At 36.1% G+C, this 26,486-nt stretch overlaps 1 protein-coding gene across 3 annotated transcripts in view; it reads left to right on the forward strand.

Annotated features, from left to right (window-relative positions):
• The window catches only part of Dscam2 (Down syndrome cell adhesion molecule 2), a 392,154-nt gene that overhangs the window by 287,096 nt on the left and 78,572 nt on the right, over nt 1–26,486 (forward strand). For 2 of the 3 annotated variants that reach the window (XM_067788437.1, XM_067788436.1), the window contains exon 11: nt 23,082–23,369. In XM_067788437.1, coding sequence (XP_067644538.1) covers nt 23,082–23,369 — 288 coding nt within the window. Of the gene's footprint in view, nt 1–23,081; nt 23,370–24,164; nt 24,450–26,486 lie in introns of all 3 variants that reach the window. The other variant, XM_067788438.1, reaches the window with a different exon arrangement.

Raw genomic sequence — 26,486 nt, forward strand, 5'->3', positions numbered from 1 at the left:
GCTTTTGTCAGCAATATTCAGTAAATTTATTCAAATGCTTTTGAATTACACTCTGATTGCAATTGTACGTGTGGTGTCAGTGTGTGCCAAAAAATGAACACTTACGAAATTTGATTTTTATTTGCCACAATCAATGGTGGCACTGCCACAAATGTGCACTTTGACAACACTTGACATACACCTCTGCTTACTTTCCTAAACTTTTTTGGTTTCTTATCACACAAATGCAATTGAAACGTTCACACACACATACATATATCTATGTATATACTTATGAATGTATGCGCACCTAGAAGTACCTCAAATGCATTTGGTTTGCTGTAATAACTTTTTTGGTTTCCTTCCAAATGCGAAGATCTTCAGTGTAATGCAAGAGAATTTTTTAATCAAATTGTTTTTGAGCAGCGTAATAGCCGAGTGAATGGGAAGCAGTAAAATTTGCATGAGTGGGAATTCGCGCACATATGTGTTGCCGTCAGATATGTTTTAGTGCGCTGCAGTGAAGTGGCTGCTCAATATACACACGGAAGACAGTAGGGCGGATGACGTTTTGCAAAGTAACCCAAAGTGCCCTGCAAAAAATTGTGCGATTAGCTCCCGAAGAGAGTAGTCTGCGATTGATCTCTTTTGTCTATGTTGGGTTATAATTGATCCACTCTGTGTTCCACTATCATAGAAATTGTTATACTCAGTTGAGCAGAGCTCACAGAGTATATTAACTTTGATTGGATAACGGTTGGTGGTACAAGTATAAAGGAATCGAGATAGATATAGACTTCCATATATCAAAATCATCAGTATCGAAAAAAATTTGATTGAGCTATGTCCGTCCGTCCGTCCGTTAACACGATAACTTGAGTAAATTTTTAGGTATCTTGATGAAATTTGGTACATGGGTTCCTGGAGACTCATGTCAAATGGCTATTTAAAATTAACGATATAGGATTATAACCACGCCCACTTTTTCGATATCGAAAATTTCGAAAAACAGAAAAAGTGCGATAATTCATTAACAAAGACGGATAAAGCGATGAAACTTAGTAAGTGAGTTGAAATTATGACGCAGAATAGAAAATTAGTAAAATTTTAGACAACGGGCGTGGCACCGCCCACTTCTAAAAGAAGGTTATTTAAAAGTTTTGCAAGCTGTAGTTTGGCAGTCGTTGAAGATATGATGAAATTTGGCAAGAACGTTACCCCTATTACTATATATATGCTTAATAAAAATTTGCAAAATCGGAGAACGACCGCGCCCACTTAAAAATAAAATATTTTTTAAAGTCAAATTTTAACAAAAATTTAATATCTTTACAGTATATAAGTAAATTATGTCAACATTCAATTCCAGTAATGATATGGTGCAACAAAATACAAAAATAAAAGAAAATTTCAAAATGGGCGTGGCTCCGACCCTTTTCATTAAATTTGTCTAGGATACTTTTAAAGCCATAAGTCGAACAATAATTTACCAATCCTTGTGAAATTTGGTAAGGGCTTAAATTCAAGGAAGATAACTGTTTTCTGTGAAAAAAGGCAAAATCGGTTAAATCCACGCCCAGTTTTTATATACAGTCTATCTATTGTCTGTCCTTCGGCTCGGCCGCTAACACGATAACTTGAGCAAAAATCGATATATCTTCACTAAACTCAGTTCACGTAATTATCTGAACTCATTTTGATTTGTTATAAAAATGGCCGAAATACGACTATGACCGCGCCCACTTTTCGATATCGAAAATTACGAAAATTGAAAAAAATGCCATAATTCTATACCAAATACGAAAAAAGAGATGAAACATGGTGAGGTAATTGGATTGGTTTATTGACGCAAAATATAACTTTAGAAAAAAACTTTGTAAAATGGGTGTGACACCTACCATATTAAGTAGAAGAAAATGAGAAAGTTCTGCAGGGCGAAATCAAAAGCCCTTGGAATATTGGCAGGAATACTATTCGTGGTATTGCATATATAAATAAATTAGCGGTACCCGACAGATGAAGTTCTGGGTCACCCTGGTCCTCATTTTGGTCGATATCTCGAAAACGCCCTCACATACACAACTACCACCACTCCCTTTTAAACCCTTCATTAATAACTTTAATTTGATACCCATATTGTACAAACGCATTCTAGAGTCACCCCTAGTCCACCTTTATGGCGATATCTCGAAAAGGCATCCACCTATAGAACTAAGACCCACTCCCTTTTAAAATGCTTATTAACACCTTTCATTTGGTACACATGTCATACAAACACATTCCAGGGTTACCCTAGGTTCATTTTCCTACATTGTGATTTTCCCTTATTTTGTCCCCAAAGCTCTCAGCTGAATATGTGATGTTCGGTTACACCCGAACTTAGCCTTCCTTACTTGTTTTGGTTTATTTTTATTTAATATCAATACAAAACAAATAAAGATATTGTCTAAGAATTTAAAAAATTATAAAAGTGCTCCTCTATGGGTAGAAATAAGATTTGTCCGACAGAATTTGTAGGTGTATAAAGAGACTTCTTCGAATGTACCCTTAGGGTATAAAAGAAAATAGAAATGGGATCTGTCTAACAATATCCGTAAATTCTGACCCTACCTGTTCAGATATAAACAGATACAATTAGTTTCTTCATAGGACATGCTCAAACAAAAGGGATAACTCCAACCCATATAAATATATAAAAACTGGTTATAGTCGCATACTACTTTGCAACTCCTCCCGGAACGCATTTTTTGCAGGGATGTAATGCAGTAAGTATTGCGTTTCGTATTGGATATTGGTACGAGCAAGAGTTGAATATTTATTTGACCAAAAAAGATTTATTGATATTAGAGAAAAATTAAAAAGTTTACAAACGGCGATGGCTACTAGGACATGATGCTGAATTTCACTTCTTCATCAGATAGCTTATCGGAAGCCGAGCATTGAACTCGAAATCTCCAACATTCATACTTTATACTATTGTGAAGTTAGATGCCTTTAGCTACTCAGCCATATGAGGGCCCCGCTGCTCGCTTTGCGAATGGCCTCTAAGTGTTGCCTTTTTGTTGCTATTCCTCTATTCTCCATATAGGTACATACTATGCTTTTTAGTCCTAATTGACTGGAATAACTATAGCTGCGCTCCAAGAGTTTAGTAACATTGAGTTTATAGCAGTGCTTTTATAAGCAGTACTTCCTCTGTTCATTATTATATAAATATTATTTTACTGTATTTAATTAGCGAGACATAGAAGGTTTAGTTTTAAAGATATGAGACCGCGGACATGGTTGCGGTGAGACTCAAAGCTACAGTAACAGTTACTGCAACCAAGGGTTATGGTAAATATACCGGCTACCTGACGGTTATGTTGTTGGGTCGGGATTGGTTATAGTGTGATTATCGTAGTAATGGTAAACTCAATATAACGAGCGTGTTTGCGGTGACGTACCACCTATGTTTACGCATATATGTAAGAAGTAAAGTAACAGTTACATTCACGATTCCTATATTTATTATAACGTCTGCAATTATGGTTGCAGCAACTGTTAATTTTATGGTAACAGTTAAAGTTACTGTGCGGTCATCCTTATAATGCTGGTTTAACTTTCTTACCCATGAAAGTGTTGAAGAATCCAAGAAGCGAGAAGAAGGATTTCAACTCTAAATGTGGTGCCACTTGGTACTTAAAATCAGAAGAAAGAAAAAACGATGGCAAGGGAGAATTGTTTTCAATTTACTTAAGATTCATGATGCTATCAAATTTTAACTATACATACATACATCCATAATTGTACTTGGTTTGTGGTTGCCTAGACCATTCAGATATTAGTCTTTCAGACGATTCCCGTTTGGAGTTTCCGCACAGTTGCAAAAAAAAAAAGTATATATTTGTGAGTGAATTCAATCACACATGGTGTATTCAATGTACAATGCACATATCAGGGACTCTAATCTTTTCTGATTTCCTGGGATCCTGGAATTATTTCCGGGATTTGGGGGTTTAAATTTATCATAATTTATTTTCACAAATTTAGATCAAATTCTCGCGATCTGTAGTTTTTTACTGCAAAATTCCAATATCGATGGTTTTTAAATAATTGTTCACGATAGTTTGATAATCAGGATTGTGCTGAACTTAGAAGTGGTAAACTTTTATTAATATTTTTGATCATTAATTTTTTTGCTTTTTATAATTGAACGACAAATTTTTTTTTCGCATGATCTAGCAATTAATAATTGACTAATTAAAAGAATCATAAAATATATTCAACATTATTGGCCATTAAAAATACAATCAAAAACAAATAAAAGTGTCTAAGTTCGGGTGTAACCGAACATTATATACTCAGCATGAGTTTCAATTGTACATTTCATTTAGATAAATTACTTTTCTACATAACACGTGGCATCGCCCGTTTAAAAAAAATTTCTCCCCATTTCCTCTTACAATAAAACTTGATAAGTGAAATATCATTGACTCAAAATTATTTTTTGCTAAGTTATAGCCTCTAGTCTACCACCATTTTAAATTTGTTTTATATCTAAGTTGCCGTGGTCTTTAACCAATCCCGTCCATTTTTACTAGAAATGTTTTCTGCTTTAAGGAAAATATGTGTACACAATTTCATTACGATATCAGCAGTATAAATAGGCTTTTTGACCATTACTTGCTTAGTGCAAAGTTAAGTTAAACTCCACTATTTCGGCTCAACGTTTCGCTAAGCACCCTAGCTTCTTCAGGAGCGAAACTGAATTTATTTAGTAATTTTTATCACAACCAGTAATTTTATAACAACAACAATGTACATAAAAGAAAGTTATTAAAAGAAATTTTGGTTAGAATTAAGCAAACAGATTGTTTAGTGAAAAACTTACATATACGATATGTTAATTTTTCTTCGAGTTATGGCTCACGAAACATAGAAAATTGCTTAGTGATAAAAGGGGCGGTGCCACACCCATTTTCAAATTTTTTGTGTTTTCCAATTTAATGTTATAATTTTATAGACACAAAGCTCTTTTTCGCTAAGATATAGCTTATTATTTTCGTCTACGACCCTTTCAAATATCTTTTATATAAAAGTGGGGGTGGTCTTTAACGGATCTCCCCCCTTTTTCTTAAAAATATTTCCTGCTATAGGGCAAATTTGCAAACCCAATTTTATTACGATCCGTAAATTTTTCTTCGATTTATGGCTCCCGAAACATAGAAAATTGGTTTGTCATAACAGGGGCGGTGCCACGCCCATTTTTTTTAAATTTGAAATTTTGCCAATCTATTGTCATAAATCCAATTGGGAAATGAAATACTATTGATATAAAGCTCTTTTTTGCAAAGATATTGGTTATTTTGTTCGTCCACGACCCTTTTAAAAATCTTTTGTATAAAAGTGGGCGTGGCCTTTAACCGACGTAGCCCATTTTCCCTAGAAAAATTTCCTGCTATAAGAAAAATTTGTGTAACCAATGTTATTACGATCCGTTAATTTTCCTTCGAGTTATGGCTCCCGAAACATAGAAAGTTGCTTATTCATAAAAGGGGCGGTGCCACGCCCATTTTTTTTTATTTTAAGTTTTTCTTATTCTTTGTTATAAATCCACTTGGGAAATGAAATACCATTGATATAAAGCTCTTTTTGCAAAAATATAGCTTATTTTATTCGTCCACGACCCTTTTTTTCAAATCATTCCTTAGAGTAAAGGAAACCTCTCTGCCAAATTTTGTTACGAAAGGTTTAACGATTTTTGATTTATGACTAATACTATTTGTAAAATTTATTTTATCATAAGTGGGCGGTGCCACGCCTATTTAAAAAAAATTTTCCAGATTTTTATCAATAGTCTCAATATCAGTCCACGTGTCAAAATTCAATATTCTAGGTGTATTATTTACTAAATTATCAGGTTTTTTGTGTTTTCCAAAATTTTATATATATAAGAAGTGGGCGTGGTTATCATCCGATTTCGCTCATTTATTCTGGGTCCGGATAAGCTAGTGTACCAAATTTGGTGAAAATATCTCAATATTTACCCAAGTTATCATGCTAACGGGCGGACGGACGGGCGGATGGACATGGCTCAATCAAATTTTTGTTCGATACTGATGATTTTGATATATGGAAGTCTATATTTATCTCGATTCCTTTATACCTGTACAACCAACTGTTATCTAGTCAAAGTTAATATACTCTGTGTGCAAAGCACGCTGAGTATAATTAATGAAAAAATTATAAATCTTCATAGATTAAAAACAATCAAGTAATTGAAAATAATCAAACAACGATTGCATTCAATTTAATTATTTGAATATTTGCAGTTATTAATACGAACAATTCTAAAGGAATGATATCAAATGCACTTTTCTTGGACAATGAAAAAACGGAATTTTTGATTGACGCGAAAGTTTCTATGCTCAATTGATAACACCAAGGGAACTTAGATCGTTTCTACCTGATCCTCCCAGTGGAGTGGAGGCCGGTATCTTTCTCTGCTTCCATAGGCGGATTCCTTTAAAAAGTATTTTCTTAGCCGGTGTGTTTTCATTCGCTGAACTATGTTGATGTCTGCGTAAAGCTCGTAAAGCTTACCCTTAAATCTTCTTTGGTACTCGCCCTCGCCAATGCGTAAATACGTAAAGTACCATTAACCTTTCGAAGAACTTTTCTTACGAACACTCCCAGAACCGACTCATCTGATGTTGTCATGGTTCGATAATTGACTTGTAGATAATGATTTTCGTTTGCCGAGAGAGGACTTTACTTTTTAATAGCCTACCTAATCCAAATTAGTATTTATTGACAAGAACAATTATTTGCTGGATTTCAAAGCTGAAGTTGATCTTATACTCAGCCTATTTTGCACACAGAGTATATTAACTTCGGTAACATAACAGTTGATCGTAACGGCATAAACAAACCGAAATAAATATAGACTTCCATATACGAAAATGCCAAGGATTAAAAAAGGAATTGACCTAGCCATGTCTGTCCGTTCCTCCGTCCGCCTGTTCGTTCGTAAGCCTGTGCAAACGATAACTTGAGTAAATATTGAGATATCGTATTGAAAATTTATACATAGATTTCTTCGCACTCATCTCCCATCGCTGTTTAAAATTAGCGAAATCCGATGATAACCACGTCCACGTTTATATATACCATTAAAAAAAAAAAAAATAAAAACCTGATTATAAATAATATATCTAGAATCTTTAAATTTGATGTGTGGACTAATATTGAGACTCCTGATAAACATTTTAAAAAATTGTTTAAAATTGGCGTGGCACCGCCCACTTGGGATAAAATCAATATTATTAATCATAAATCGAAAAATGTTAAACCCATCATAACAAAATTCGGGAGTGAATTTGCCTTCACTAAAAGAAATGCTTCGAGGAAAAATTAATGAAATCGGTTTAGCACCACGCTCCTTTTTATACAAAAGATTTTTAAAAGGGTCGTGGACGAACAAAACAAGGTATATCTTTTCCTAAGTGGAATTATAAAAAAAAAAAATAAATGTAAGACGCGATAACCTCCGAAGAGATCTAAGGCCGAGCTTCTCTTCCAATTTGCGTCGTGCTCCTCTTGATTTTCCCTACAAATTGGCCGGACGGGACCTACATGTTTTATGCCGACTCCGAGCGGCATCTGCAAGGCAGATGAGTTTTCACTGAGAGCTTTTCATGGCAGAAATACACCCGGAGCGCTTGCCAAACACTGCCGAGGGGCGACCCCGCTTAGAAAAATTTTCTTCTAATTGAAAAACCTTATTTCTAAAATTTTGACGTTGCTTTGCCCGGGGTGCGAACCCAGGGCATACGGTGAGATAGGCGGAGCGCGCTACCATCACACCACGGTGGCCGCCGAATTATAACAAGAAATAGGAAAAAATTCAAGATTTTGCAAATGCGCGTGGCACCACCCCTTTTATCACCAAGCTATTTTCGATGTTTCGGGAGCCATGACTCGAAGAAAAATTAACATATCGTTATAAAATTGGCAATACGTAATTTCTTTATAACAGGAAATATATCTAGTAAAAACGGACGGCATCGGTTAAGGACCACGCCCCCTATATTATAAAAACTTTTAAAAGGGTTGTGGACTAGAATAATAAGCTTTAATTTAGCAAAATTTGTGTATCAATGATATCTCACTTACCAAGTTTTATTGCAAGGGGAAATTCTGATACAATTTTTTTTAAAGGGACGATGCCACGCCCCAAATTTGATCAATCATTACGCAACATTTCTAGAGCCACAAAAGAAAAATGCACCAAATAACAAAATGCGAAAAAGTAATTTATCGGAAATGAACTGTACAATTCAATTGCACGCTGAACATATAACTCTCGGTTACACCCGAACTTAGGCACCCTTACTTGTTCGTATTAAAGCTGGTTCTCAAATAAATGGCTGAACCAGTGGCGTGGTCTTCTGGCATAGCGGCATATATTCAGATTTTTTCATGCTGTCTGAGGCTGCTTTAAAATCGACGAATTGATGATGTATGCCAATTCTTTTCTGGCGTGTTTTTTTTTCAGGTTTTCGCGCGTAATGAAAATATGGCCGATGGTAGATTTACCAGTTTTGAAGCCGCACTGAAGAAGGCCGATTCAAGTTGGGCTGCAATCTTTCGCACAATACACTTGACATGACATTATATGCGGTTCCCCTTTCTTGTGGACTGAGCAAAAAATACTGAGAATCCAGTCATCTGGCATGCACCCATTCGATTATCTTGTAAAAAAAAAACTGATGCATCCGCCTTAGCAACTTCTGCTGTGGTATTTGAAAAGCTCCTCAGACAATCTATCAGCATCCGCGGAAATCGTAGGGTAGGTTAGGTTAGGTTAGGTTGAACTGTCCGGTCCATGAGGACCTCACATAGACTGAATGAGTCCGTAGTGTCACCAAAAGTTTGTTTTAACGACCAAAATGAAAAACTCTATCAAAAACTAAGACCTTTGTTATAAAATAACTCTGTCCTATTGGCAAATACTAGACGCTTCCTAGGATTTAAGCCACTTGCTGCTACTAGATCTGACAGATGTATCAATCCTAATAGCTGGATTCTTAGCCTGGAAAGCACAGGGCACGAGCACATAACGTGCTCGATCGTTTCCTCCTCCAATCCGCACTTCCTACATCTGCTATTACTGACCAAGCTTAATTTAAAGGCATATGATGCCAGAAGGCAGTGTGTAGTCAGAATAAATCGTAGGGATAGGATAGGACTTAAGTGACTACTTCTTTTAACGACAGATATGGTGAAAAATAAAATAAAACGCGTCCAAAATTAATCAGAAAAAAATATTTTTTTTTTATAAATGACTTCTCTAAATACTTCATATGTAAGGCTTTCGCGGAACATTTTTTTCTATACGCCCGCATGTGCATACTATATATGTTCGTTTGTATATGTATGGGTATGTATCCAGAATCAAGTATTTATGTGTACGTATCCAGAAACTCCACTTACATTACCCATTTCCTAGATTTTGCAGCTTTGAACAAATTAGTCCCTTGTGGTAACTTCTGTGTACTTTTATAAACATATTTAAAAGATATAAATATGCGTATGTACATATGTATGTATGTCATTGTTCACATTTATCTGTAAATGTTTGCTTATTATTTGTGTTTTTTCCCTAGTGCCCATGGTGGAATCACCAGGTGAAATAAATAAAAAGAGATAGAAGATGTACGCTATCTGAAACGGTAGGGATGTATTTTCAACGGTCAGAAGAGGGTCAAAAGTTTACCCGCTTTGAAAAATTAGGAGTAGAAAAACAAATGCCTTGCTACGAAAGCCATTACAGACTGTTTTTTCCAGCATATCAGAGCAACCTAATGCCAATACAAAAGGGATACACATGACCAGTGCGAAATTATTTTACTTTAGGCATCGAATAAAATTAAAAACTTAAACTGCGATGAGTAGTAAAATTCAATAATGCGTCTAAAGTAAACTGACCTCAACTTCAATTGCAGCTGAAGCTTTTATCGAAAAACCGGACATAAGTGGGAGAGGTGTTATCCATTATATAGTTAAAATGTAGGAACTTTGCGCACTTAAATGGGTTCGGGTTTGATGAAAAGTTTAACAGTCACACTTGAAAGTGATCGCAATACTTTTAAATGTGTTTCCATCTCTAAAAATCCATTGTTCTTTCCATCTGCTCTATTGATTTGACATTGGGAGTCGGAAGTAAAACCCATGACCTTCTAATATATCATACAAACTTGATCAGAAGATCTCCCATAAGCTCTTGACAGTTAATTCATGATGTATTACTAATGTTCCCAATTTATTATTTTCTAAAATATGTCAGGGGATATAATAAGAGTCGGCCTACAACCAGAAAGTGCTAATCCCATCAAGTCGGATTCATATATTCTAAATTACAATCCATAACTTTAACATTCCTCTTACCTTAGTGGTCTAATTTTTAGGCCAAAACAACAATAGTAACAATTTTTTATACTCAGTTGAGCAGAGCTCACAGAGTATATTAACTTTGATTGGATACCGGTTGGTTGTACAGGTATAAAGGAATCGAGATAGATATAGACTTCCATATATCAAAACCATCAGTATCGAAAAAAAATTCGATTGAGCCATGTCCGTCCGTCCGTCTGTCCGTTAACACGATAACTTGAGTAAATTGTGAGGTATCTTGATGAAATTTGGTATGTAGGTTCCTGGGCACTCATCTCAGATCGCTATTTAAAATGAACGATATCGGACAATAACCACGCCCACTTTTTCGATATCGAAAATTTCGAAAAATCGAAAGAGTGCGATAATTCATTACCAAATACGGATTAAGCGATGAAACTCGGCAGGTGAGTTGAACTTATGGCAGTATAGAAAACTAGTAAAATTTTGGACAATGGGCGTGCCACCGCCCACTTTTAAAAGAAGGTAATTTAAAATTTTGCAAGCTGTAATTTGGCAGTTGTTGAAGATATCATGATGAAATTTGGCAGAAACGTTACTCCTATTACTGTATGTCTGCTTAAAAAAAAATAGCAAAATCGGAGAACGACCACGCACACTTTTAAAAAAAAAATTTTAAATTCAAATTTTAAAAGAAAAGTTAATATCTTTACCGTATATAAGTAAATTATGTCAACATAGTAATAATACGGTGCAACAAAATACAAAAATAAAAGAAAATTTCAAAATGGGCGTGGCTCCGCCCTTTTTCATTTAATTTGTCTAGAATACTTTTAATGCCATAAGTCGAACAAAAATTTACCAATCCTTGTGATATTTGGTAGAGGCTTAGATTCTAGGACGATAACTGTTTTCTGTGAAAAAGGACGAAATCGGTTCAAGCCACGCCCAGTTTTTATACACAGTCGACCGTCTGTCCTTCCGCCCGGCCGTTAACACGAAAACTTGAGCAAAAATCGATATATCTTTACTAAACTCAGTTCACTTACTTATCTGAACTCACTTTGTATTGGTGTAAAAAATGGCCGAAATCCGACTATGACCACGCCCACTTTTTCGATATCGAAAATTACAAAAAATGAAAAAAATGCCATAATTATATACCAACTACGAAAAAAGGGATGAAACATGGTAATTGTATTTTTCTATTGACGCAAAATATAACTTAAGAAAAAAACTTGGTAAAATGAGTGTGACACCTACCATATTAAGTAGAAGAAAATGAAAAAGTTTTGCAGGGCGAAACCAAAAGCCCTTGGAATCTTGGAAGGAATACTGTTCGTGGTATTACATATATAAATAAATTAGTGGTACCCGACCGATGACGGTCTGGATCACCCTGGTCCTCATTTTGGTCGATATCTCGAAAACGCCTTCACATATATAACTAAGGGCCACTCCCTTTTAAAACCTTCATTAATACCTTCCATTTGATACCCATATCGTATATACAAATTCTAGAGTCACCCCTGGTCCACCTTTATGGCGATATCTCGAAAAGGCGTCCACCTATAGGACTAAGGCCCACGCCCTTTTAAAATACTCATTAACACCTTTCGTTTGATTCCCATATAATACAAGCGCATTCTAGAGTCAACCCAGGTCCACTTTTATAACGATATTCCGAAAAGGCGTCCACCTATAGAACTAAGGCCCACTCCCTTTTAAAATACTCATTAACACCTTTCATTTGATACCCATATAGTACAAACAAATTCTAGAGTCACCCCTGGCGATATCTCGAAAGGGCGTCCACCTGTAGAACTAAGGCCCACGCCCTTTTAAAATACTCATTAACACCTTTCGTTTGATACCCATATAATACAAGCGCATTCTAGAGTCAACCCTGGTCCACTTTTATAACGATATTCCGAAAAGGCGTCCACCTATAGAACTAAGGCCCACTCCCTTTTAAAATACTCATTAACACCTTTCATTTGATACCCATATCGTACAAACCAATTCTAGAGTCACCCCTGACCCACCTTTATTGCGAAATCTCGAAAAGGCGTCCATCTATGGAACTTAGGTCCACGCTCTTTTAAAATACTCATTAATACCTTTCATTTGATACCCATATCGTTCAAAATAAATTCTAGAGTCACCCCTGGTCCACGTTTATGGCGATATCCCGAAAAGGCGTCCACCCATAGAACTAAGGCCCACTCCCTTTTAAAACACTTATTAACACTTTTCATTTGATACCCATATTGTACAAGCGCATTCTAGAGTCAACCCTGGTCCACTTTTATAACGATATTCCGAAAAGGCGTCCACATATAGAACTCCCTTTTAAAATACTCATTAACACCTTTCATTTGTTACCCATATTGTACAAACAAATTCTAGAGTCAGGCCTGGTCCACCTTTATGGCAATATCCCTTAATGGCGTCCATCTATAGAACTATGGCCCACTTCCTCTTAAAATACTCTTTAATACCTTCCATTTGATACACATGTTATACAAACACATTCCAGGGTTACCCTAGGTTCTGTTTACAACATGGTGATTTTCCCTTACTTTGTCTCCACAGCTCTCAACTGAGTATGTAATGTTCGGTTACACTCGAACTTAGCCTTCCTTACTTGTTGTAACTGTATTTAGAAATCCATTGTTTTAGCGAAGTGTTTGCATAAATAAGGTGTAATACGACAGTTTTGGTGTTCTTGCACATTTCTCGAAAGTCTTCAGTAGCGCTGCACAGGCGAAAATCCTTGTTGGATATTACGCGAATTCAAATAGTTTGTTTTAACAAAGACCTGTTTAAAATTTTTTTGGAACAAATTAAACATACTTATATGATGGAAACATCAATAATATGAACGCAATAGTTAAGCACGACCTTACTTATGGAAGCCCACACCGAAGATACCCAAATATGAACCTCTGTAATTAAATCCGGTAAAGGTCCATCTGCTGGCGTAAATGAAAAAAAGTACTAAAATTACCATATTTTATTCCTGAAAAATGCAAAAAACAACACTTTTTCGGGGACAACATTGCTGAAAATTTTTCAGATAGCCGAATGACAGAACAAAGAAGAATTTAGAGCGAGACAATTGACGGCTTATTTCACCTGGATATTCCACCATGCCTAGTGCCATTTCTGTGGTTATGGGAATTTGAAGCTTTATTTTTGACATTTAACTGTAATTTTATATACAGCTAATCTCTAAGATTTTTGTCATACTTGTAACATATATATCTGTATATATACATATATATGTATATATATATATATATATATATATATATATATATTGGAGCGGGTCAAGTTGTATGGAGGGACTTTTTCCCATTATGAGTATAGCAAAAACGTAATCTACAGAAGATTTTAAGAAAAATTGCTGAAGATACCATAGCTCTAACTCCGATTTCGAGGTCCCCACTTTTGCAAAATAGATATTGTTTCGAATATTAGCAACACTAAGGCGTACTGTCATCTCTAAGTCGATGCTAAAGCAATGACTTGTATGCACGTAACCAAATTAATCATTATGTCTGCACATATGTACGTACACACAGCGGAGAAGCAACGCATAACAACATGCATATATCTGAGATACTCCTACAAGTATGCAATAATTGTGCAAGTATTACTCACAAATATACGCGCATGATCTGTGAGAGAAGCTATACAAATTGTGCAGCTGTAGTTATAGCTGAGACATTTATAGCAGATAACCAAATAGTAGATTCTGGAAATGGAAGTGCCTAGAAGATGCGAACGAGAAATCATAGAGTATAAAAGGCAGCAACAGTAGAGGCGCGACAATCAGTTTGATTTAGGAAGCCACCTGGCGAGCAATAGTAGTGTTATTGTGAAGTACGTTATCGTGAAGTACTTTAATAAAGGCCATTTTGCATTATTGGTCGACTCACAGGCCTAGAGAGGGAGCGCTTGGCATGGGCCGTGAGGAGGTATATGTACCCCGAAGGCATTTCAAGAGTTTTTGTGCCATAGCTCTTCGATACAGCAACCAGTATCAGAAAGATGAAGCTTCAGATGGCAGACTCAAAAAAAAAAAAAAAAATACTATTTAACTATCGAAATGGCACTAGATCAACCAATTTTTAAGAGAAGAAGTAAAATGCCAAAGAGGCAAAGGTTAAATTGAGCTCATATTTCCGTGTAATTTGAACTTGTTTGGAAAAACTTGGCCTAAAAAAAAAAATTATTGTTAAACAAGTAAGGAAGGTTAAGCTCGGGTGTAACCGAATATTACATACTCAGTTGAGAGCTATGGTGACAACATAAGGGAAAATAACCATGTAGGAAAATGAACCGAGAGAAACCCTGGAATGTGTTTGTATGACATTTGTATCAAATGAAAGGCGTTAAAGAGTATTTTATGAGGGAGTGGGCCATAGTTCTATAGGTGGACGCCATTTAGGGATATCGTCATAAAGGTGGATCAGGGGTGACTCTAGAATGTGTTTGTACGATATGCGTATCAAATGAGAGGTGTTAATGGATATTTTTAAAAGGGAGTGGGCCTTAGTTCTATAGGTGGACGCCGTTTCGAAATATTGCCATAAAGGTGGACCAGGGGTGACTCTAGAATGCGTTTGTACAATATGGGTATCAAAAGAAAGGTGGTAATGAGTATTTTAAAAGGGAGTGTTCCTTAGGTCCATAGGTGGGCGCCGTTTCGAGATATCGCCATAAAAGTGGATCAGGGGTGACTCTAGAATGTGTTTGTACGATATGGGTATCAAATGAGAGGTGTTAATGGATATTTTTAAAAGGGAGTGGGCGTTCGTTCCATAGGTGGTCGCCTTTTCGAGATATCGCCATAAAGATGGACCAGGGGTGACCCTTGAATATATTTGTACGATATGGGTATCAAATGAGAGGTGTTAATGAGTATTTTTAAAAGGGAGTGGACCTTCGTTCTATAGGTGGTCGCTTTTTCGAGATACCGTCATAATGGTGGACCAGGAGTGACTCTAGAATGTGTTTGTACGATATTGGTTTCAAATTAAAGGTATTAATGAGGGTTTTAAAAGGGAGTGGTGGTAGTTGTACAGGTGGACGCCGTTTCGAAATATCGCCGTAAAGGTGGACCAGGGGTGACTCTAGAATGTGTTTGTACGATATGGGTATCAAATGAGAGGTGTTAATGGATATTTTTAAAAGGGAGTGGGCGTTCGTTCTATAGGTGGTCGACTTTTCGAGATATCGCCATAAAGGCGGACCAGGGGTGACCCTAGAATATGTTTGTACGATATGGGTATCAAATGAGAGGTGTTAATGAGTATTTTTAAAAGGGAGTGGACCTTCGTTCTACAGGTGGTCGCTTTTTCGAGATACCGCCATAATGGTGGACCAGGAGTGACTCTAGAATGTGTTTGTACGATATTGGTTTCAAATTAAAGGTACTAATGAGAGTTTTAAAAGGGAGTGGTGGTAGTTGTATATGTGAAGGCCTTTTCCAGATATCGACCAAAATGTGCATCAGGGTGACCCAGAACATCATCTGTTGTATACCGCTAATTATTTATATATGTAATACCTGCAAAGATTTCAAGGGTTTTTTATTTCACCCTGCTGAACTTTTTCATTTTCTTCTACTTAATATGGTAGGTGTCACAAACCTTTTTACAAAGTTTTTTCTAAAGTTATATTTCGCGTCAATAAACCAATCAAATTACCATGTTTCATCCCTTTTTTCGTATTTGATATAGAATTATGGCATTTTTTCATTTTTCGTAGTTTTCGATATCGAAAAAATGGGCGTGGTCATAGTCGGATTTCGTTCATTTTTTATACCAAGATAAAGTGCGTTCAGATAAGTACGTGAACTAAGTTCAGTAAAGATATGTCGATTTTTGCTCAAGTTATCGTGTTAACGGCCATGGGAAAGGACAGACGGACGACTGTGTATAAAAACTGGGCGTGGCTTCAACCGATTTCGCCCATTTTTACAGAAAACAGTTAACGTCCTAGAATCTATGTCCCTATCAAATTTCAAAAGATTGGTAAATTTTTGTTCGACTTATGGCATTAAGAGTATCCTAGACAAATTAAATGAAAAAGGGCGGAGCCACGCCCATTTTGAAATTTTCTTTTACTTTTGTATTTTATTACACCATATTATTACTGGTGTTGAATGTTGACATAATTTACATATATTCTGTAAAGATTAAATTTTTTGTTAAAATTTTACTTAAAAAAAAAATTTTTTTTAAAGTGGGCGTGGTCCTTCTCCGAGTGTGCTAATTTTTATTTAGCGTAGATACAGCAATAGGAGTAACGTGTCTGCCAAATTTCATCATGATATCTTCAACGACTGCCAAACTACAGCTTGCAAAATTTTAAATTACCTTCTTTAAAAAGTAGGCGGTGCCACGCCCATTGTCCAAAATTTTACTAATTTTCTATTCTATGTCATAAGTTCAACTCACCTACCAAATTTCATCGCTTTATCTGTCTTTGGTAATGAATTATTGCACTTTTTCTGTTTTTCGAAATTTTCGATATCGAAAAAGTGGGCGTGGTTATTGTCCGATATCGTTCATTTTAAATAGCGATCTGAGATGAGTGCTCAGGAACCTGCATACCAAATTTCATCAAGATACCTCAAAATTTACTCAAGTTATCGTGTTAACGGTCGGACGGACGGACATGGCTCAATCAAATTTTTTGTCGATCTTGATGATTTTGATATATGGAAGTTTATATCTATCTCGATTCCTTTATACCTGTACAACCAACCGTTATCCAATCAAACTTAATTTACTCTGTGAGCTCTGCTCAACTGAGTATAAAAACGCGTTATTAAGCATTTAAATATCTTCTTAGTTTTACAAGCACTTGCTATAAATGTAGACTTCCGGAAGACAACGTAAGTTTTTTATCACGGTAACATGAAGGTTAAAAGAAAGTTTCTACTTTGGATGTAGAATATCTAATTTAAAAAGAACTTGTGGTGTACGAAAAACTTGCAAGCGCGGTACTCCTTATATGGTGATCTAAAAAACTAACTTTTAAGTAGCACTTCAGGGCGGTGGGGGAGAAAGTTTCTAGAGTTAGTGGAGCTCTAACACGAATAATGGCCAACATCGGCGGCCCAGACGAAGCTACCCATCAACTTTTATCCAACGTAACCAGCTCGATAATATTACATATACGCAGCACCAGTATGGCACGAATTTAAATGGTCCACCAAAAAGATATACTAGCAGCCTACCGTATTACTGCTATAAGAATAGTGTGTGCTTATCGGGCGGTGTCCGACGCCACTGACCATGTTTTATCCAGAAAAAGCCTAGTAGATCTACTCTCAGGTGAAAAGGCCGATCTGTGTGGCATTGCAACCAGCCGACCACCTGAAGATGCTAAGAAAACCGCAAGGTCGCGAACAATAGTTAGGTGGCAAGAACGGTGGGAAGAATCGAGAAAAGGGCACTGGGCCTTCTTGTTAGTTCGGAATATAGCTGAATGGTAAGAGCGAAACAGGGCGAACTAAATTACCACCTCACGCAGATATTGAGTAGGCATGATGACTTCAAGGAATATCTACATAATCGTGGGATAGAGGAGGATCCTTTCTGTCCACACTGTCCCTCCGAATTGGAACGCGCAGAACATTTAATGTTTCTCTGCCCTCCTTTTCACGGCGAAAGACCCTCACACAGTGATTTTGGAGAAGAGCCTTCCATTAGGAATTTAGTTCCTTGAATGTGCGGAAAAATAGTTTGTTGGGCTGTTGTGACCAAGAAGTAATGGCGACTTAATCGCCTTTCCCCCCCCGTGACGGTATTCCTAACGGCGGGCCCAAGGGTTGCAGATACATGAAGAGGATTAGCCTTTTTTAATTGGGTCCCTTGAGGGTAGAGCTAATGTACACCAATATACTGTAATACTGAATAAGTTCTTGTGCTCCTCACCGTTTTTGCTCAAACTATCGTGTTAACAAGCGGACGGAAGAGTGATTTCGCTCAGCTTGACAAGAAACAGTTATTGTCATAGGAGCAATACTCTCAGTAAATTTCGATCCAATTGTTTCTGATTTATGATATTAATGGTATTATAGAGTTATTAACTTAAATAGAAGCCCTAATTTAAAAATTTTTAGTTCAGTTCTTTACTCCATCACTTCTTTTCTGAGATGATAATTTAGTTATATATCGTAAATAAATTGTTTTTTCTTATTACTGAACTTTTAACAAATTTGCGTAGTAGGCGCAATAAATTTTGCAAATTTTCACTGTGTACATTAAAGTAATGAAAAGCTTCTTGCAATGTTGCTTTATAATATCTTTCATGGCTTGCAAAATTTTAGAATTTCTCTAAAATTTTACCAATGTTCTATTTTTTGTCGTCATAAAAACAACCCAAAATCTGATCAATTTATCAGTCTTTGGTAATAAATTTATAAATTTTCCTTATCTTTTCGTAAACTTCGATATTGATATCAGAAAAATATAACAAAGTTTACAAACGGCGATTGTTACTAATACATGTTTTTGGATTTCACTTCTTCATCAGCTAGCTTCCCAGGAGCTGAGTATTGAACTCGAACTCTCCAACATTCATTCTTCATACTATTGTAAAGGTGTTTAACCACTTAGCTATATAAGTGCCCCACTGCTCGCTTTGCAACTGGTCTAAGTATTGCTTTTTTGTTGCTATTCCTTTATACACTATTAGGTAAATACAAATTCTATATGTTTTTAGTCCTAATTGTGTGGACTACTTATAGGCGCGCTTTCAACAGCTTAGTAACATTGAATCTTTAGCAGTGCTTTGCAAGCAATGCTTCCGCTGTTCACCATTATATTGTGATGAATATCAGTGACACTAAGTGATACTGGCATCGCTAGTCTGATGCTAAGCAAATGAAGCCACAACAACAATAAAGCAGGCAGTAACTTGTATCTACATAAAATAATCAATCATTATGTCTACACATATGTACGTACACGCTGCGGAGAGATACGCACAAACACATGCATATATCTTATCTGAGATGCTCCCAAAAGTAGGCAGTCATTTGTGCAAGTATCGCTTACATATAAACGCGCATATGAGAAGTTATAAACGTAGTTATAGCTGGTAATTTTATAGCTGATAAATAACTCGTAAGTTCTGGAAATAGAAGCGCCTAGAAATATGTCAACGAGGAAACCGCACAGTATAAAAGCAGCAACAGTTGAGGCACAACAATCAGTTTGATTAAGCGCGCTATCTGTCGAGCAATAGAAGTGTTATTTTGAAAGCAGTCAAATAAAGAGCATTTTCCATTATCGAATATTGGAGTTATTTATTCAACATTTTAGTGATTCGGACGTTAGCAGAAGGTTGCAAATAAGAGGAATAGCACTAAATTCGTTACAATGTAGTAAGCTTAATCCTTTGAAAATTGAGAACTATTAACAAAAATGTTTAAATAAATTCCTGTGGAACTTAAACATTAAATATTAAAGTTCAATTCGGAGCAATACGATAGGGCAATATTGATGGAAACAAGATCCGTTAGAAAAAAATACCCTACCATGTAAAATTATGGCTTTTCAGTAATTGTATAGAACTTTACCATTTTAGTGAAACAAACTTGCAAAGAAATATATTTTTATTTCTACAAATTAAAACAATGTGCAAGGAATTTTTAGTTTGCTTTAAGCAATAGTTCGTCAGTACACCAAGTTATTCCCAAAGGGAACGTTTTCTTTTCATACTCATAATATCTAATTTGTTCATTAATTAACACTAACGAGATGACCTAAAAAGCTCAAAGCTTTACAGATGAAGAAATGTAGATATAAATGAACATTTTGTGTATGACTTGCTTAGCAAGCACACCGGTATAATTGAATGAGCTCAAATGCGTTAATCAAAGAAAAGGGGTAAATTCATATCTGCAAAATTTCTTAAAATCCTTTTTTTTAATTTTTTTACAATATTTAATTACAAGCTGAATTAATTTAGCATTCATTAACATTTCTCATAAACAATTAACCAGGAAATAAAAAAGATATATAGGAAATATATGAGCTAGTTTTATTAATTTTAACGGGCAAAGCCACCATGATGGAGTGAGAAATGGAGTATTTTTAGAGGGCATGCAAAGGAGATTTTAATGCTGGCAAAATTTGCGGAAACAAGAGGTGCTGGCGCGAATACAAAGAACTGTTGAAGATCAATAAACCTGAAATCAGCAGGACGAAGAGGGACTTATAAAAAAAATTATGTGCGGACATATTTTTCTCCAACGAAAGGGTGAGACTGAGGAAAGTCCTATATATCCAGATATTGATAAAAAAAGACGACTGAGAATGGTCACACAGTAGTGGAAAATCCCTTGAGGCAATATTTAACACACACTTTCCATCAGGATATGATGCGGAAGAGTTATGTTAAAACGTCTACAACCCTAACACGAAGCGAGACGTACGATTATTGGTGACAAATAACAAAATTGAATGCGCGATAAAAACTTTTGTCAAGTTCAAACTGTCTTGTGCAGATATGGGGATATTTCCTGTTCTGTTGCAGCCGTAAGGTAGAAAGTTTGTAAAATGACTTAGGACAATCTTTGCGGGTTGCATAAATCTCCAACTAGAAAACGGAAAGAATCTGTTATCTGCACCCAAAAGACTACAGACCTATTAGTTTGACTTCTTTTCTGCTCAGCATTAGAGAGATTAAGATATTTATATAAAAAAAAAAGGAATATGAATGAAATAATTTTATCTTCAGCATGACATGCTTGAACCAAAAGCAAGTTAGTTGGTATTGCATTGCATAGGGTGGCGCCCGAGGAATATTTCTGGACATAACAGGGGTTTTATAAAGTGCCTCGAAACGGGCAATCATGAATGGTTTCAACTCGACTGAAGTAAACATTGTATTGGTTCTAAAATTAGCTACATTATGATCACGTCACAACTGGGCCTATTCGAGGTTACAAAATTTTTAAACAGAGGAACGCCGCAGAGCCGATTTCATCAGCAACGATGTGGACGCTGTTCATCAACCAATTCCTTTGGCTGTTCGACAGATGATCAGTGAAACTCAAGTCATATGCAGATGACGTTTCAAACAAACAATCAGCTGCTACCTCTCTATTAGAGGGGCAACCCTACAAGAAACAAGCAAAATATCTAGGAATTATACTGTAAAGTTAGTGCTTGAGGAAACTCTTTGGAAGAGAGAGTGGAGAAAGCCTCTGTGGTTTTTTATGTATGCAAGATTCTATAATGCACGTGCTTTCCTTGTTTAGTGGACAGTCTCACAAAAAAGTACGTATAACAAAAAACTAGAGGGGTATACAGATTATCAATGATACTAAACAATTCTCAGACCTAATAGCCAATACTTAGGGCCTCGTGGCAATAGCTGTAACACACCATCTAATATAGTGAAAATGGACTAAATAATAACGTGCTTGAACTTCAAAGGCAATGTTGGGGCCACAACAGAGCCGGAGGTTTGGCGCAATGTTGCGAAAATGGAAAAATATATTATGCACGTGTATAACGATGGTTCCAACTTAACAGAAGGGATAGGGTCTGTTGCTCACCATTTTAATCCAGAAATAACTAGATCCTAAAGACTGCCAGATCTGGCCCAAATAATAGCCACAAAGAAAGAAATTTTTTGAGGAATCGTGCGCAGTCCGCCGATCAGAGTAATTATTTCAAATAATTCTTCAACAAGAAATATCCCGGAATACGGAAGAGCATTGGGGAAACTTCGCACAGACCAGGCCATACCTCAATGCCATTTCCCCTCCTCATAAAATGACAGAAAGTAACGAAAATGCCGATGAGTTGGCAAGGGAAGGTGCAGCATTCGACAAATCGACGGTAAACATCACAATCCATTTGGCGTGGAGAGAAGCGTGGGGTGCACAAATTGCTAGGATCATGTGCAAACCCTGCAAGACTCGAAAATTGACTCATACGTCTGAAGAGAAAATACTTAGGGCTTACGATTGGCATACTAACTGGACACTACTTCGTAGCGCCAAATGCTTACAAGTTAACCTTCGTCAATAACAGCAGATATAGGAAGTGCGAGCTGCTGGAAGAAACAGTTGAGAACGTTCTGTATTCGTGTCTTGCGCTCGCGAGGTCAACGATCCAGCTACTATGGGCGGCAGGGCTGCATGATCTTGAGGCAGCTATTAAACTAGGTCCTAGACAAATTCTAGTATTTGCCAAAATGATGAAGTTATTTTATAACGTAAGTCCTTGTTCCTTATCTGGAATTAAAATAACGTTGGCCATTACAATTTAAAATTTTTTTTTCAAGCCGTAGTAATACATCTGTAATTCTCCACAGCTTAATTAGTTACTATATATGTTGCAGGAAGTCAATTCAGGAAAGGTGTTAGCAAATTAAGATGCTCATTATTTTTTTGCTCATATTATGTAAGATCTTCAAGGAATAGTTTTTTAAAACATAAGATAGCCAAATTTGTAAAATATCAAAAAAAAAAAAAACAAAAAAAAAAAAACAAAAAAAAAAAAAAAACGGTAAGGAGAGTTGAAACCGCCATTATAAATTGGTGAGCATAAAAACAAATTTTATGTATGTAAATTTAAAAATATATCTATAAATATTTTTAGTCTAAAATTCCACATATCCGATATCTCAATTCCTCTCTAACATCTTCCTTCCTATGCCAACAGTACCTCCCAAACTGAGTCCTTTTCAGACATCCATTATGCAGCTAAATATGGGTGATCGCGCATCACTCACCTGTTCTGTAGTGAAAGGTGATTTACCTTTAACTATTGCATGGCGTAAGGACAACAGACCCATCGATCAGACACAACATATGTCCGTTAAGCTAGTGGATCAATATAACAGCATATTGGTAATTGAAAATTTGGGCTCCGATCATACAGGCAACTATTCGTGCGTTGTACGAAATTCTGCAGCGGAAGTGGAGAATTCACAGGCGTTGCTGGTCAACGGTAAACAAATGAATGCACTATGGTGAAAATTATTAAATTGAAGAAAATTTTTGATTATAGTTTTAGTTTAAGACGTATTTTATTTTTAATTTTAAAGCTGTTTGTTTTTTGAAAAATATTTTGTTTTTCATAACATTTTTTGTAATTGTACAGCATAAGTATATAAAATATATACAAATACAAATAGTACTATGTACATAAAATTATTTAGTATTTTTGAATTTTTTTTTTTTTTTTTGATTTTGCCTGTTTAATATGTTTGTTTGAATAATTTTAGGGAATGCATTTTGTGTAAGATTAAATTTATGTATTAAAAAAATATGCATTAAAAATTTTAAAAACTTTTAAGATTTAATAAATTTTTTTGTTCTTAGAATGCGTTTGGATCATTTGAATACCCAGCAGAAAATACACACAATATATAAAAAAAAAATAGTATGCAAAACTTTTGAAATTAAAGTATTTTGATTTCCTCTTTGGAATGCTTGTAGTGTTTTTAATTGTAGAATAAACATTATTTCAAAACTGCGAAGGTTTATTATTTTATTTTATTTTATCAAACAAAACATGTACAATTCAAAAAATTTCAGCAAAAAATGCGCCGTAGCTACGAAAACCTTAAACTCGACAACGTTGGTCTGCAACTCATCGTTGGTTTTTCCGCTCTCTCTTAAAGTATTTTATGATCGATCCCTTAGCTATATGTTTGAACTTACACACCATATTATATCTAATATTAATCATATTAATGAACATTTAAATTTTTGTATTAAATATTTTTATGTATTATTACAGTCCCACCCATAATAGAACCATTCGTGTTTCAAGATGGTCTTGCCGAAGGTATGCGCACGCGCACAGTTTGTGGTGTATCGCGTGGTGATGCACCACTTAAATTGATCTGGCTGAAAGATGGTGAAACGTTGCCCGATTTTTTGGGTGCAAATGTCACAATGCTTGATCAATATTCATCGTTATTGAGTATACCGTCATTGTCGGCTTCACATACGGGTGAATATACATGCGTTGCAAAGAATCCAGCGGCGGAAATTAAATACACTGCATTATTACAGGTCAAAGGTATAGTATGAAGGTGCCTTTTGCTTGTGTATATACTTAATATTGTATGTTCGAATCACATACATATTTGATAGCAGGAGTATTATAAAAATATATATCTTGTAAAATGCTTTTTAAGAGAAAATTGCATAATTTTTTTTGTTTTAATTAAACAAATTTGAGTTTAAACAACCCCACAACAATAAAAACACGCAAAAATTATTTAATACTTATACATACATACATATAAACAAACATGTACACTATAAATAAATTAAGCCGGTGGTTTCATCAAACAAATGTTCGGCATGAAATTATGAGACACTTTCAGAACGATATCTTTAAATTTTCTTAACATACATAAAATTAAGGCGTGAGCGCGAAGTACTCGCGTTGTTTGATATGTTAACATGCATATAGGTTGTAAGCCTTAAGGTTAGTAGGCACTAAAACTCCTACCGCTTAAGTACCTTTGCCCCTCGGTACTACCGTCAAATTTTCCATTGGGAGGAGAGCTGAGGGCTAGGCTCTACTTCTGTTTGGGTCAAGTTTCGGTTCTTTAGTCGCACGACGTTTAGTTAGACGAGGCCAGAGCCCGCACACTTGTATTCTAATTTGAATCCGCCATTGCTAGCCTATTATTTTATATATAAGTTACTGTTGGCGGCCACCGTGGTGTGATGGTAGCGTGCTCCGCCTATCACACCGTATGCCCTGGGTTCAACTCCCGGGCAAAGCAACATCAAAATTTTAGAAATAAGATTTTTCAATTAGAAGAAAATTTTTCTAAGCGGGGTCGCCCCTCGGCAGTGTCTGGCAAGCGCTCCGATTGTATTTCTGCCATGAAAAGCTCTCAGTGAAAACTCATCTGCCTTGCAGATGCCGTTCGGTGTCGGCATAAAACATGTAGGTCCCGTCCGGCCAATTTGTAGGGAAAAATCAAGAGGAGCACGACGCAAATTGGAAGAGAAGCTCGGCCTTAGATCTCTTCGGAGGTTATCGCGCCTTACATTTATTTTTTTATTTTTTATTTTACTGCATAGTAACGAAAGAAAGAGAAAAAACATCAAGAGTTCAGAGGTAAAAAGTACTTACGTGCTTTTGTGTACATTTTATAAGCGTTTGCGTATGTATGTTTATACTCACCTCACCTGCCGCTTCTTCTGTTCGCTTCGGTTGGAGCCTCATTATTGCTCTGATGTCTCTGTTAGATAGTTGTAAATGCATTGCCTCCAATTCATCCGTTCAAAGGAACGAGGGTCAGACCCTTATATTGTCGGACGACTTCAGGAGAACGACAATCCTAGTTTACTTCCACTGACCCTCCTATTTACATTAATCAGGATTCAGTTGGCAGTATGTTTATTAATTAGGAATTATCAAACCTACTATACAAATGAAACTCAATATGTTTGTGATAATTGTGGGCATAAATAACGCCTACCACAATGAAGGTTCTCTAGTCACGGTCAAAGCAGAAAAAAAATTCGTTAAGCGGGGTCGTCCATCGGAAGTTATTTGGCATGTATTCCTGCCATAAAAAGCTTCTCATTGAAAGCTCATCAGCCCTTAAACTTCCGTCTCTGCCATTTAAAAAACGGGACCACGATTGTACAAGAAGCTAAAAAGGAGCACAATGCAAATTAGAAGAGAAGTTAGCCTTTACCTGCTCACACTTAGATCGCGCATAGTTTTTTTTTTTTTTTTTTTAAATGAAGGTTAAGCTTTTGTAGTAATGTGATTTTCGTTATGATGGTGAGCCATAAAAGGAGATTTGTAATGTCTTTTTGGGATTGCATTCCCCGGGATAACTATTGAGGGGTGGGTGCAGAAACCTTCATACGAAGGATGCAGGCAAACTCGACATAGCCCTAATTGTCGTTTAATAGTCTACAAGGTGGTATTAACTGGGCAGTTTCTATTAAAAGTTTGCAGTGCACGAAATGATTTCTGTTGGAGTTTCTGTGTTCTGACCATAACTTATTCAGAATGTCTTAGCAAATACTTTGTCAGTTCTGTAGTAGGAAGAGGCTATGCTGAAGCGCAGATGTTTAGGGA

The sequence above is a fragment of the Eurosta solidaginis genome, chromosome 5 (assembly GCF_040869045.1).
Source record: "Eurosta solidaginis isolate ZX-2024a chromosome 5, ASM4086904v1, whole genome shotgun sequence".
In the NCBI taxonomy this organism is placed as follows: Eukaryota; Metazoa; Arthropoda; class Insecta; order Diptera; family Tephritidae; genus Eurosta; species Eurosta solidaginis.